A 13109-nucleotide genomic window follows, 5' to 3' on the forward strand; every position below is an offset into this window, starting at 1 on the left:
AATATTATTATTATTATTGTAGATTAGTTATAATATAAAAATATAATTTTTAACATTACCCTAAAATAAAACTAAATAAAATTGGAGCCTCACAATATATATAAGGAAGGTCAAGATCCCACTCCACTAGGATATGAAATTTTTGAGTTCAAAGGATTCTTCCATGGATTGTTGTGAGTTTCAAGTCTCTGGTAGAATTTCAATAAAATTTCAATTACCAAAAAAAGGGATGATCTACAACACCAAAATGGATTTCGATAGCCATAAAAATGCAGAAACAAAGTAGAGGGAAACTGATACAGAAAGAAAGTGACCCAAGTGGTAGAGTTCCTTGAATTAAGCTCATATTTCCAACTTCTACAACACCAAAATGGATTTCGATAGCCATAAAAATGCAGAAACAAAGTAGAGGGAAACTGGTACAGAAAGAAAGCGACCCAAGTGGTAGAGTTCCTTTAATTAAGCTCATATTTCCAACTGGTTCTGCACCTCCAGGATGGTGGTAGCCGAATCCTTTAGCCGTTGCGCCTCCTCGTCCGTCAGATGCACATTGGTGACGCCCAAGACCCCACCCCTACCAAGCTGGGACGGCAGGCTCAAGAACACGTCCCCACCTTCAATGCCATAGAGCCCTCTTGCAAGGACCGTGACCGGGTGGATCTTCCTCTGGTCTCTAAGAAGGGATCGAGCCAGGCTGGCCACCGAGTACCCAATAGCCCACGATGTGTAGCCTTTGAGGCTTATCACTTCATAAGCACTATCAATCACTGCTTTGTGAATATTCTCTAAGGTTTCCTTTTCGTACGCTATTTGTTGCTTTTCTAGGAAGCTCAATACCGGCACGCCGCCGACGCTAATGCTTGACCACAGCGCCACCGAGCTATCACCATGCTCCCCTATTATGTAAGCCTACAATCATAATTACAATTTACAACCAAAACAGGTTAACTAAGAAACCAACAACATTGCTTAATTACGCTCTTTTAAGGTGGTTTTTTATTCAGAAAATTTTACTTATAGTCAAATCTTTCATCACTTTTAAAAAAGATATTTAAATTTTTTTTTAAAAAAATGTCAATTTAAGATTTTTATCTTTTAATTTTTTTCAATCTCAACCGTCCGTTAGAATTTTTCATTAAATCCTATCAAAATTCTCAAATACTATTTTTTTTTATTATTATTCCGTTAAATTCTGAACACCTAAAATCTTAGCAATTTTTTTCTTCTTTTTTTCTAAAAAAATAGAAATATTTTGAAAATTTTGACAGAATTTAACAAAAAACTCAAACGGATTATTGAAATTGAAAAAATTGAGAAATGAAAATCCTAAATTGACACTTTTTAAAGTTTAGGTATATTTTTTCAAAATATAATACAGTTGTCTTGCAACTAGATGATATGACAGTAAAAATTAGCTTTTAGATTAGCACTTAATTTTTTTTTTTACCAAGTGCTCATCCAAAACTTATTTTTACTGTCATATCATCTAATTGTATGATAGTTATAAAAAAAGTTTATTAAATAGCATTACTCAAATACAAAACACAGAAATTACTTTCACATTATCTGGTCACAACAAAAAAGACAAAAGTACCCTTTGCCAACCAACCCGGTAGTCTCTAATAAATCAAGGACTATATAAGCTACTCACCCCTAATTTTAATCTTTAATCTATTACGATAAACTATTAAGAAGAGCCTAAAATTCATCATTCAATGCATGGCTACTTTATAGGTGTCTGTTGGTCCAATCAAAGATGAAGCATAACAATTAACAAACCTGTTTATAGTTTATACTAAACATAGCCTTTCATGTTTCAGTTTTCACACCTAATTTTTTGAAAAACGTAATCAGAATTAATGGATGAAGTATTCCCTAAGAAAAAAAAACAAAAGTCCTGAAATTCTGTACCTCCACAAACTCTAATCCAATGCAGCCCCATGAAACTCTCCTCCACTTCCAAAAATTAGCCTCCGTTAAATTTTTATTTATTTTTTTTTATTTTTTTTTCTCTCTTTTCTTTTAAAAATAATAATAATAATAATTAACATTCGAACACAAAACACTGTTATATAAACACAAAAATAGTCCTTCCCTTCTAGTTTTCGCCCTTATGCACATTAAAAAACCAAAAAAAAAGGGGCCTTAGTAACATACGTGATATTGATAATTATCATTAAATTTAGATGATTACTATCATATATTAAATTCAATGTAATTTTTACTTTTTTTTCAAAAAAATGTTTACTAGAGAATTAAAAACTTAAAAGGACACGTATCATCTCTCTTAAAAAAACAAAAATAAATGCTATGCAAAATATAAGGACCAACCAAGCTACAGAGTAACTCTAAAGTTCAGGGTTGTACCACGAGTAATTTAAAAGTTCAGGGTTGTACCACACATGATTAAATATCATTTAAAATATTTTTCAAAAAAAAAATCATTTAAAATAATCTCTTGAATAAAAAGTAAGCACATGAGCTTGTTGAAGAAAATATCTACTTCAACAAAAGGGTGCTGCCACTGACCTGGACGTCCTGAGCGTTTGCGTCGAGATGATCGGCGATGAGGAACCGAAACCTGGATGAGTCGAGATTGGTACCCGACCCGATAACCCGATTCGAGGGGAACCCAGATAGCTTCCAGGCCACGTAAGTAAGCACATCCACGGGATTGGAAACAATCATCAGAATGGAGTCCGGGGAGTAGCGGGCAAGAGGGGGTATGATCCCCTTGAACAGAGCCACATTCCTCTGCAGCAGGTTCAGCCTAGACTCGTCCGGGATCTGGCGGGCCCCGGCGGTGACGATGCAGAGATCGGATCCGACGGTGACGGCGTAGTCGACGGAGGCGTGGATTTTGGTGCGGGGGAGGAAGGCAGCGGCATGCTGGAGGTCTAGCATCTCGCCGCGGAGCTTGTCGGGGTTGGCGTCGACGAGGACGAGCTCGTCGGCGAGGTCTTGGGTGAGGATGGTTTGGGCAATGGCCATGCCCACGTTGCCAGCGCCAATGACGGAGATCTTGGTGTGGCGCTTGGTCGGGGACAGAGGGGCGGCGCTCTTGATGGGCTTGAAGAAGGCCTCGCTTAGGTCGAGGCCTCCCGGGCCAAGAGACGAGCCTGAAGAAGTCTTGTGCATTGTCAAAACTGAGAGCTTTTTGTGCGTGGGTTTTTTGGCACAGAGCGTTGGAGTGTGGGAGATATTTGTAGTCGGAGTGTCTTGGAGAGAACGAAAAGCTGTGGTCCTGTACGTAGGGAACAGAGCCGTTGAGTGGGGAGAACGTTTTTGAGTTTCAACGGTCAACGTTCTGGAAGAACTGCCCTAGATTTCCTATTCGTGCTATAGACTTTCAACGGTCCACGTTCTGGAAGTAACTGCCCTAGGTTTCCTCCTCCATGTATAGTGAAGTCTTTCTTTTAAGGAGTAATGCTACGTATCATCCATTTATTTTCTTTTTGTCCTCTCAAAATTGATGTGATTCTTAAAATCATTATTTGATCAAAATCCAATAATGATCTATCATAAATTTAATGGTGATTTCAAAAGCCACATCAATTTTAGGAGGATAAAAGAAGGACAAGGGGATGATATGTAGCATTACTCTCCCTTTCAGTTTCCTCAAGTTCAGGAGAAATGATACTTGGGAGACGGTTTACAGTCCCCCAGTCGACTTTTTTAATAAAAAAATATTTTTTTTTAATCAAAAGCAACTTCTGATGTGACATCAGAAGTTGCTTTTGATTAAATAAATCTCATTTAAATGAAAAGGGCCGGGCAGGGGCCGGCTGGTTTGCCCCTGCCTAACATTGCTACAAGTTCAGACTCTCTAGAAGCCTTCTTCATTATTTGGAAAAACTTTTTCTTGAACCAATCATTCCTCATTAATCTTTCAAAATTTTTGTCTAGCATTGCCACAGCTTTTTTTTCATCATCAGAGTCGTCTTCAAATAAGACTTTGACTTTCTTCTTGAAAGCTTTACGGACAACGGTCTTCACCTTTTTGACCGGAGGCAAGGACAGCTCATAAATTTGAAGAGATTCCACCAATTCTTCAATCTTTATCTCTTCTAAGTCTTTGCTTTCTTTAATTGTAGTCACCTTGATTCTGAAACGCTTAGACAAAGATCTAAAAATTTTACGAATGAGTTTTACATCTGAGGCGGTTTTTCTAAGACTCACCATTGAGTTTCTTAGGTCGCTTATTTTGGAGTAAAACTCTACGAATGTCTCATCTTCCAACATCTTAATTTCTTCAAATCTAGAAATCAACATTTGAAGTTTGGCAGATTTAACAAGTTTGATGTCTTCATATGTTGTTTCTAAGATTTGCTATGCTTCTTTAGCAAATTCACTGTTTGAGATTTTAGCGAATTTAGACGGTGAAAGCAATTGATATAGAGCATGGAGGGCTTTATCATTGAATAGTTGTGCATTTTTATCAGTGACTGATTCAGGAGTTGCATCCACTGGCTTAGTCCAACCCGTTTCAATAATTTTCCAACAGTCAATGGATTTTAAAAAGAATCGCATACGAGCTTTCTAATAGCCATAGTTCGTACCATCAAAGGCAGGGACATCATTAAGATTTCGAGACATTTGAATTAAAACTAGAAGTCAATAAGAAAGGTAACACTTAAGAATTGAATCTAAACAGAGTGTACCAAGCTCTGATAACAATTGAAAATTAATATGACTTCCTAATTTACCAAGTATGTGTAATAGTGTGCAACAAAATATCACAATGCGGAAATTAAAGAGACATATATTTTGTTGACGAAGTGAAAACTCAATTAAGAGAAAACCCACTTTGGGGTAGTCAAACACAGAATATTCACTATTCAGAAGACAAAGCTAGTATATAAACAGTAACACTCACATACCCAATACAGCGATCGTATCTAGCACTCTGACGTGTAACCCAACACGAACGCCTCCCAACCAAGTCACCTACTTGAAGGGGTCTTCAATGAAATCATTTACCTTAGGGCCAACCCCTAAGATAAACTTCAATTCAGCACAATAATAACACTTGGCAACGGCTTGAGAGTGAACGAATCTGCACAATAACTTCTAAAATAAACTCTCTAAGTACTACCAAATTCTTGCAAATTACATGCCTAGGGGTCTCTATTTATAGGCCACAGAAACCTAAATCGCGTCTGATGCGATTTTGCTAGGCGGCGTCCGGACGGTAGTTGAGGGCATCCGGACGGACAACTATGCGATCAGCTTTCCAAATTCGCTTGAAATTCTTTCCTGAATAGAGTAGCGTCAGGATGGTGTTGCCCTAGCGTCCGGACGGTTGTACTTCAGCTGCAGGCAATTTCCATATTAAGGCTTCAGCGTCTGGACCATGGAGTCTGTCATCCAGACGGTTAAACTTCTGCGGCAAACTATTTCTATATTAAGGCTTGTGCGTTAGGACCATGAAGAATGACGTCCGGACAGTTGAACTTTATATGCACGTCTTGCCTTATCAAAGATAGTGTCTGAACAAGAACACACATTATTCGGACGATTGCAACTTTCTTCCCATATCAATGTTTTGGAACAAAGTCATTTTCCTTGTTTCACTAAAAGGCGTCTGGCCGTGTTGCTGAGATGTCTGGACGGATGCAACCTAGAGTAGTTCGAAGCTTCTCGACACAGAGGAAGGTCCAGACGAAAAGTCGACGAAAAGTTCTCGTCGTCTGGACGAATGATCCTTTGACAGCTGAGGGTCCGGACGGATGCAAGGGATCCGATTTCTCTGACTTGGAATCTGTGCAGAATCTTCTAGAAGTATAACTCTAAATAAGAAGACTCTGAAAATAACTGAATCCCTGTTTAAATGCATCATTACATAGAAGTGATTTTATCCAACAGAATGCAGCCATTCACAAACTAACTAACTCCCCCTTTGGCCATTTTAGGACAAAAATCACTCGATCGGTTAAAAATACAATCCCTGTCCAAATCAAAAAATACTCCCCTTTTTTGTCACAAAAAGACAAAGGGTAAAACAAAGTATTAAGAAAAACCACAAAATAATTACTCCCCCTAAATATCTCAGCAGGACAAGGGTAAATAGAGTAAAAATTAACCAAGAGTTATAAAGTTTTACAGATTATCCATCAGAAAGATAAAATGTCTCAAAATAAAAACCAAACACCAAGGAAAAACTCAGATTGCCTCAACCATAGGCACATCATCCTTGTCATCAGTACTACTACTAGACAGATGATGGTACTTGAGACACTCCTGAATGTCTAGTTGGCCCTGCTCCACACGGAGGTTAATAGAGTGAACCTCCTGCTGCATCGATGACATCGCCTGCTGCATGAAACAGTCAGCTGCATATAGAGCTCATGCCCCCTTGTAGAGATGCCAAAGTGATGGAGATCAAGGTACCGCTTCGAAAGATCTCGTTCAAGTACCAATTGGGTCGGTTACGAGAGCACGAGCAAAGAAGTTCAAGGATGTACTCAACGGACTCATTCAAGAGCTATGGGCTCAAGCAAATTCGTGGAGGCCCAATGAGCATGATCCACGTGGGCAACAAAGAATCGTCACCTTGATTCAAGTTCTAGAAGGATCCGGTCAAGGCTAAGAATTGGCAAGAAATTTTGGGTCTATTCTAGAAGGATCGGATTGCATGGCTATTCTAGGCGCCACTTTCTTTCCTTTTATGTTGTCTTTTGTTTCCTTCTATATGTTTCTAGGCATCCAGCTCTTCTTTCCTATTTTAACGTCTTTTTTTTTAGGCAAGTAGGGATTTATTTTAGCTTTGATTAGGAGGGTGGGCATCCAGCCTTTATTGCCTTATATGTCTTGTGTGTTTTAAGAAGGTAAGGATTTCTTTCCTTACCCATTTTCGGCTTTAATTAGGTTTTCTATGTTAGGTTTTTTTCCTTGTAATGTTCAGCCCTTTAAATAGGTGCATAAGCAATGGAAAATGAGACATTGATTATTCATAAAACTTGTGAGGTTTATTCTCTTTAGTTCTTTGAAGAACTACGCGAACTTATCGGGATTTCCCGTGGCGTTCATCTCGACTTATCAAACGGAGTTTCCACCACTGTTTGTGGCGTCTTCCTTATACCGAGGTTCTTGTTTGTCATAAACAACGGGTCGAGGTCGTCCATTCGAATTTGTCCATAGAACGATCTTGGGTTCCCTTTCGTTGTTGGGTCTCATTATTCTTGACGGGGTTCACATCACAAAAGCCTCCAAAATTTGAGCATAACTGGCATCCTGCTATGGAGGTGGCAGAGCAGTCTGAGATGAAGAAGCAATGTCCGGCATCTCAACATGAATAGGAGCCGGCTGAGGGTCTTCATCCTGATCGTCACGCCTCAGCTGTGCATTGGACTTCATTAAGGTTTGTTTACTGAGGGGATCCTGAATCTTCATCTTCGGCTCTCCAGCGACATCAATGCCTGACTGCAAAATGATTTGACTAAGCAAGCAGCCAAAAGGGAGACCAGTATTATGCTCATCCTGGGCCTCTATCATAACACCATAATATGCTTGCATAGGAAAAAAGGCAAGCGCATATAGATGGCATATACAAACTGTGCCCTTTTTAGAATCAAATTAATACGCCTAACAATAGGCCAAAGATTATGCTGGACGATCTTCGCAAGCATGCGGTGTGAGGGAGACAAAGCACCAATACTGATAGTAGAGGCTCGTTCATTGTCCTGCGGGACGGCATGAAAGAACTCACGGAGCTCATCCAAAGACGAAGCCAAAACAACGTCATTGAATAGACTAGCTGAAATCTAAAGCACTAGCACCCCGATGATCTGGTTGATGACCTGAGGATCAACCATGATAACAATGCCCTGCAATGCAGGACTATAGAACAATGCCATTGTCATCATTCTACACTACCTCGAGATGGGCATAGAACTGTCTGACCAGCCTGGTGAGCACAATGCAGGCATAATTGTGGAGGTATCCCCAGTGATAGGTCTGGATGATCTCATGGATACTATCCAGTGGAGCAACCATAATATCTGCACGAACGACATTCATCTCAGGAATGACAGGCTTGTTCATAATCTTGGCTCTGAAGGCTACCACATCCTCCTCAGTCCTCTGTCAGACTTTGCGATGTGGACTTTCAGCATACATGATTCTACAAAAATAACCAACAAGGTATGCCGAAAATATTCTCAAAAATATTAGGTTTTTGTTAGTTCAAAAAAAATTCGGCAATAAAATGGACTTTTCCAAAAATTACAACAAGTAAATAACCCAATACAGTTCAAAAGAATGCCAAAATAGATAATCCCAACATAGGAGATATCAAAAATATGCAATTTTAATCTCAAACAAATTCCCAAAAGATTCAATATTCTAATAGTTAATAAAACACTGAAAAGAATAAAAAGAACTAGAAAAATACCTGGAATGAAGAGAAAAATGCACAAAAGGGCAAAAAACACCGAGAAATCGTGAGAGATCCTCGAGAAAATCGTACCCAAAAGAGACAAAAAGAGAGACGAAAAGCCAAAGAGGTGCTGTAGCTAGGGGAGAAAGCGATTTTTAATCCTGTGGGGTCCCTGTCCGGACGTATCACTAACCCTTCTGGACTCGCGTTGCCACATAAGCATGCGACAAGGCCGCACGCGTCCGGACGTGTCACCTGACCGTCCAGCCGTCTAAGCCGTACCCATCCTAACGTAAGGAGAGATCGTCCGACGCTTCACACTGAAAAACAGAAATTGAAGGAAAATTTGCAGAAAATTTTTTTCCCTAGTATCAGCTCCAGAACACGCATGTATAATCAACTGATAAAGCAGTTAGATAGCATCTCAAAAATATGCAGAGATATGAAAGAGAGTTCAAAGTTCAATCAGCACAAAAATTCCTTGTAGATAGAAATTTTACATAGATTACTCAACTCATGCAATGCGTGTGTGTGTAAAGACTTTTTCAATAAGGTATGAAGTTCACTGATATAACTTAAAGCAACCGGATTTTCTAAACAAGAGAGAAAATCAATGAAAAATCAGTCAAAAGTCAAACCTTATTATTTACTAGGGCTTAGCCACTCTCATCTAATACATCCCCTAAGATGCAGCACATAATTGTTTTACTTGTACCATGAAGAACAAGATAAATTTTTACTTCCACCATGAAGGACAAGATATAAAGCTAATTCAGTACAGAAGCAGTGAATAAATATGCCTAGGAATTCAGAAGAATAACTGCTTGTTTCTTTTTTGTGGTGCAACCTAGAGAGAATGTTAAAATTTTTAGACTCTAGATTCAATAGCATATTGGTCAATTTGACCATCTTATCAAAAAACAATCTCTCATCAGAAATTCCAGAAACAAAAAGTCATAGAGAAACAAAAAAATGTACCTTAGGGGAGCCTTAGATAGTGCACATTTTCATCACATGAGAAAAGTAAATATCTAGCATTTGGATGCACAGGAAAAACTTAGCAGATATTTAGGCATAAACTCTCAATCATATAAAAGCATAGTCAATTAATGCGAAATGAAATGAGATATCAGGCAAGAATACATGCAATATCTGACATGCCAAGAAAATAAAAAAAAATAAAATTCCTTCCATTTTCTCCCCCAATTTTTTTTTTTAATTGTTATTAAAAACAATAAACACATGCTATACGGAAAAGAAAATAAAAAATAAAAAAATCATAAGACTAGCATGTAAGGCAAGATCAAACCTGTGAAGGATCAAAATTACCAATACATAAAAGCAGTCGCCCAACATGCTTTATCTGTCTTCCCCAAATAGTACCTGCAAAGTTCTCACAAGAGAATTAAATAGGAGGTAAATAATAGTAGTTCCTAAATTGCAAAGCAAACAAAAGATATAACAAGTAGAATAATCATGCAATGCAATCAAACCTGATGCTCTAGGTTTAGGAATTATATTCTAGGCATGAATATCCTCACCAACTAGGTGAGTCCATTCCCCCCTCAAAGGGTGAATGTCTTCCTTCTTACTGACCCATGCATGCCTGCCTTCCTGTCAGTGGTTGTTGGTAGGTCTTCATTTGATGATCCATCCACTGTATTATGCTCTGCATCCAAATAGGTAGCCCCTTGCAGTATTGATCCTCCACCTTTTGCGGCCTTTTGAAGTGCTTGGATTTGTTAGTCTTGGATTTGCCATTTTGTTTAGCAGGAACAAATCTCTACTAAGACCACTGTTGCTAAGGAGCCTGGCACCGTGGGGCATGATGCCTTGGGACTTGATACCATGAGGCTTGATATTGGGAGCCTGATGCTTTGGAGCTTGATTCCATGGAGCCTGATGCCTCAAAGCTTGATTCCATGGAGTTTGATACTAGGCCAGAGGTCTTGTGCCAAAATTTGCTTGTATTGGCACCTCTTTCTTGACCTTTGCTCTCCGAGCCTTGAGAAGGGAGCACTGGGGTCGGACATGCCCGCTTAATCCACAGTGATGGCATATGGGCGATCTTCTAATAGTAGGGAGCTTCTGAGTGACCAGTAGAGGGAATGTGGGCTTAACAAAGATAGTCCTAGAAGTAAAGGGAATGTCAGAGGGATGAGTTACTGATGTGAACCTCGTCAAGAATAACGAGACTCAACAACGAAAGGGAACCCAAGATCGTTCTATGAACAGATTCAAATGGAAGACCTCGACCCGTTGTTTATGACAAACAAGAACCTCAGTATAAGGAAGACGCCACAAACGGTGGTGGAAACTCCGTTTGATAAGTCGAGATGAACGCCACGGGAAATCCCGATAAGTTCGAGTAGTTCTTCAAAGAACCAAAGAGAATAAACCTCATAAGTTTTATGAATAATCAATGTCTGTCTTTTTCTTTACAACCACATGCTTAAATAGGCTTTACAAAAGACTAGCAAGCTCTTTATCCCTACGCAATCTCTTGCGGTCCAAGCAATTATTTGGGCAACAAACCCATTATGGAAAACTTAGAAATATCACATCAAAATATACTTAAACATCTAACTTGAATAAGGCATGAAATCGTTCTAAATATGGTACTCTTCATATTTCCATGCCGGTTCACCATCAATTATCTTTGTGGTCCAACATATTTCCATGTCAGTCCACCATCAATTTATTCCGCATCAATTTGGTTTAGATTTCCTGCGATTGTTTTCTTGCCAATTCTTAGCCTTGACCGGATCCTTCTAGAACTTGAATCAAGGTGACAATTCTTTGTTGCCCACGTGGATCATGCTCAATGGGCTTCCACGAATTTGCTTGAGCCCATAACTTTTGGATGAGTCCGTTGAGCACATCCTTGAACTTCTTTGCTCGTGCTCTCGTGACCGGCCCAATTGGTACTTGAACGAGATCCTTCGAAGCGGTGCCTTGATCTCCATCAGTTACATACCCAAGTCCAGTCTTGTCTGTTGGGCTCCTCTAACCCCTGTATCTTGAGTAGTAGTGAGCTTTTCTCTGTCTATAAGCTATTCAAGTCGTGAATGTGTTGCTTGGAAGCCTCCCTCAGCTTCTCGAACTCCACATAGAGGATTTTATAAGCCTCATTGAGTTCTTCCCTGTCTTCATCACTATGCTCTGAGTAGTAAGAACCCTCCTCTACATTTGGAGCTACAAAGGCTAGAAATTTCTCTTACTCAGGAGCTTCTTTTTCTTCAGACTCATCACTGAGAGTCGCATTGTATGCCATCTCTTTTCCCTACTTGAGGTTCCCACAATCAGCCCGTATATGCCCAAACCCTGATCATTCAAAACATCTTAGGCCTTTGGGGTCTTTTTCTCAGTTTCCTCACGTTTAGACTCTCTGGGGCTTCTTCATTCTTTTGAAAAACTTTTTCTTGAACCGATCATTCCTCATTAATCTTTCGAAATTTTTGGCCAACCCATAGCTTTTTCTTCATCCTCAGAGTCGTCTTCAGATGAAACTTCGACTTTCTTCTCGGAAGCTTTAAGGGCAATGCTCTTCACCTTTTTGACCGGAGGCAGGGACAGTTCATAACTTTGAAGAGATCCCACCAACTCTTCAATATTCATCTCTTCCAAGTCTTTGCTTTCTTCAATTGTAGTCACCTTGATTCTGAAACACTCAGGTAAAGATCTTAAAATTTTACGAATGAGTTTTACATCCGAGGCGGTTTTCCCAAGACTCACCATTGAGTTTCTTAGGTCGCTCATTTTGGAGTAAAACTCTCCAAATGTTTCATCTTCCAACATCTCAATTTCTTCAAATCTATAAATCAACATTTGAAGTATGGCAGATTTAACAAGTTTGGTGCCTTCATATGTTGTTTCTAAGATTTGCCATGCTTCTTTAGCGGATTCACTATTTGAGATTCTAGCGAATTTAGACAGTGAAAGCAATTGACATAGAGCATGGAGGGCTTTATCATTGAATAGTCGTGCGTTTTTATCAGTGGCTGATTAGGGAGTTGCATCCACTGGTTGAGTCCAACCAGTTTCAACAATTTTCCAACAGTCAATGGATTTTAAAAAGAATTGCATACGAGCTTTCCAATAGCTATAGTTCGTACCATCAAAGGCAAGAACATCATTAAGATTTCAAGACATTTGAATTAAAACTAGAAGTCAATAGGAAAGGTAACACTCAAGAATTGAATCTAAACAGAGTGTACCAAGCTCTGATAACAATTGAAAATTAATATGACTCCTAATTTACCAAGTTTCTGTAATAGTGTGCAACAAAATATCACAATGCGAAAATTAAAGAGATAGATATTTTGTTGACGAAGTGGAAACTTAATTAAGAGAAAAACCACTTCGAGGTAGCCAAATACAAGATATCCACTATTTAGAAGATAAAGTTAGTACATAAACAGTAACACTCACATACCCAATGCAGCTATTGTATCTAGCACTCTGACGTGTAACCTAACACGAACGCCTCCCAACCAAGTCACCTACTTAAATGGGTCTTCAATGAAATCCTTTACCTTCGGGTCAACCCCTAAGATAGACTTTAGTTCAGCATAGCAACAACACTTGGCTACGGCTGAGAGTAAGCGGATCTGCACAATAACTTCTAAAATAAACTCTCTAAGCTCTACCGAATTCTTACAAATTACATGCCTGGGTCTTTATTTATAGGCCACAAAAACTTAAATCACGTCTGATGCGATTTTGCTAGGCA

The 13109-nt window shown here is 39.1% G+C and overlaps 1 protein-coding gene across 1 annotated transcript; it reads right to left on the bottom strand.

Annotated features, from left to right (window-relative positions):
* Positions 1-301: 301 nt before the first annotated feature.
* LOC133853705 (L-lactate dehydrogenase A-like) lies at positions 302-3214 on the bottom strand. Its single transcript, XM_062289709.1, has 2 exons — positions 2530-3214; positions 302-909 (listed from the first exon to the last, which is right to left on the bottom strand). The coding sequence occupies exons 1-2, from the start codon at positions 3136-3138 to the stop codon at positions 466-468; spliced, it is 1053 nt and encodes a 350-aa protein (XP_062145693.1). The 5' UTR covers positions 3139-3214; the 3' UTR covers positions 302-465.
* Between the last annotated feature and the right edge of the window lie 9895 nt (positions 3215-13109).

Source organism: Alnus glutinosa, chromosome 13 (assembly GCF_958979055.1).
Source record: "Alnus glutinosa chromosome 13, dhAlnGlut1.1, whole genome shotgun sequence".
In the NCBI taxonomy this organism is placed as follows: domain Eukaryota; kingdom Viridiplantae; phylum Streptophyta; class Magnoliopsida; order Fagales; family Betulaceae; genus Alnus; species Alnus glutinosa.

Bases quoted from the DNA above. Each gene is read 5' to 3' on its own strand.
- LOC133853705 (XM_062289709.1), bottom strand. From the start codon at position 3,138: ATGCACAAGACTTCTTCAGGCTCGTCTCTTGGCCCGGGAGGCCTCGAC. The intron at 910-2,529 runs GTCAGTGGCAGC...TTATGATTGTAG, and splicing joins CAAACGCTCAGGACGTCCAG to GCTTACATAATAGGGGAGCA.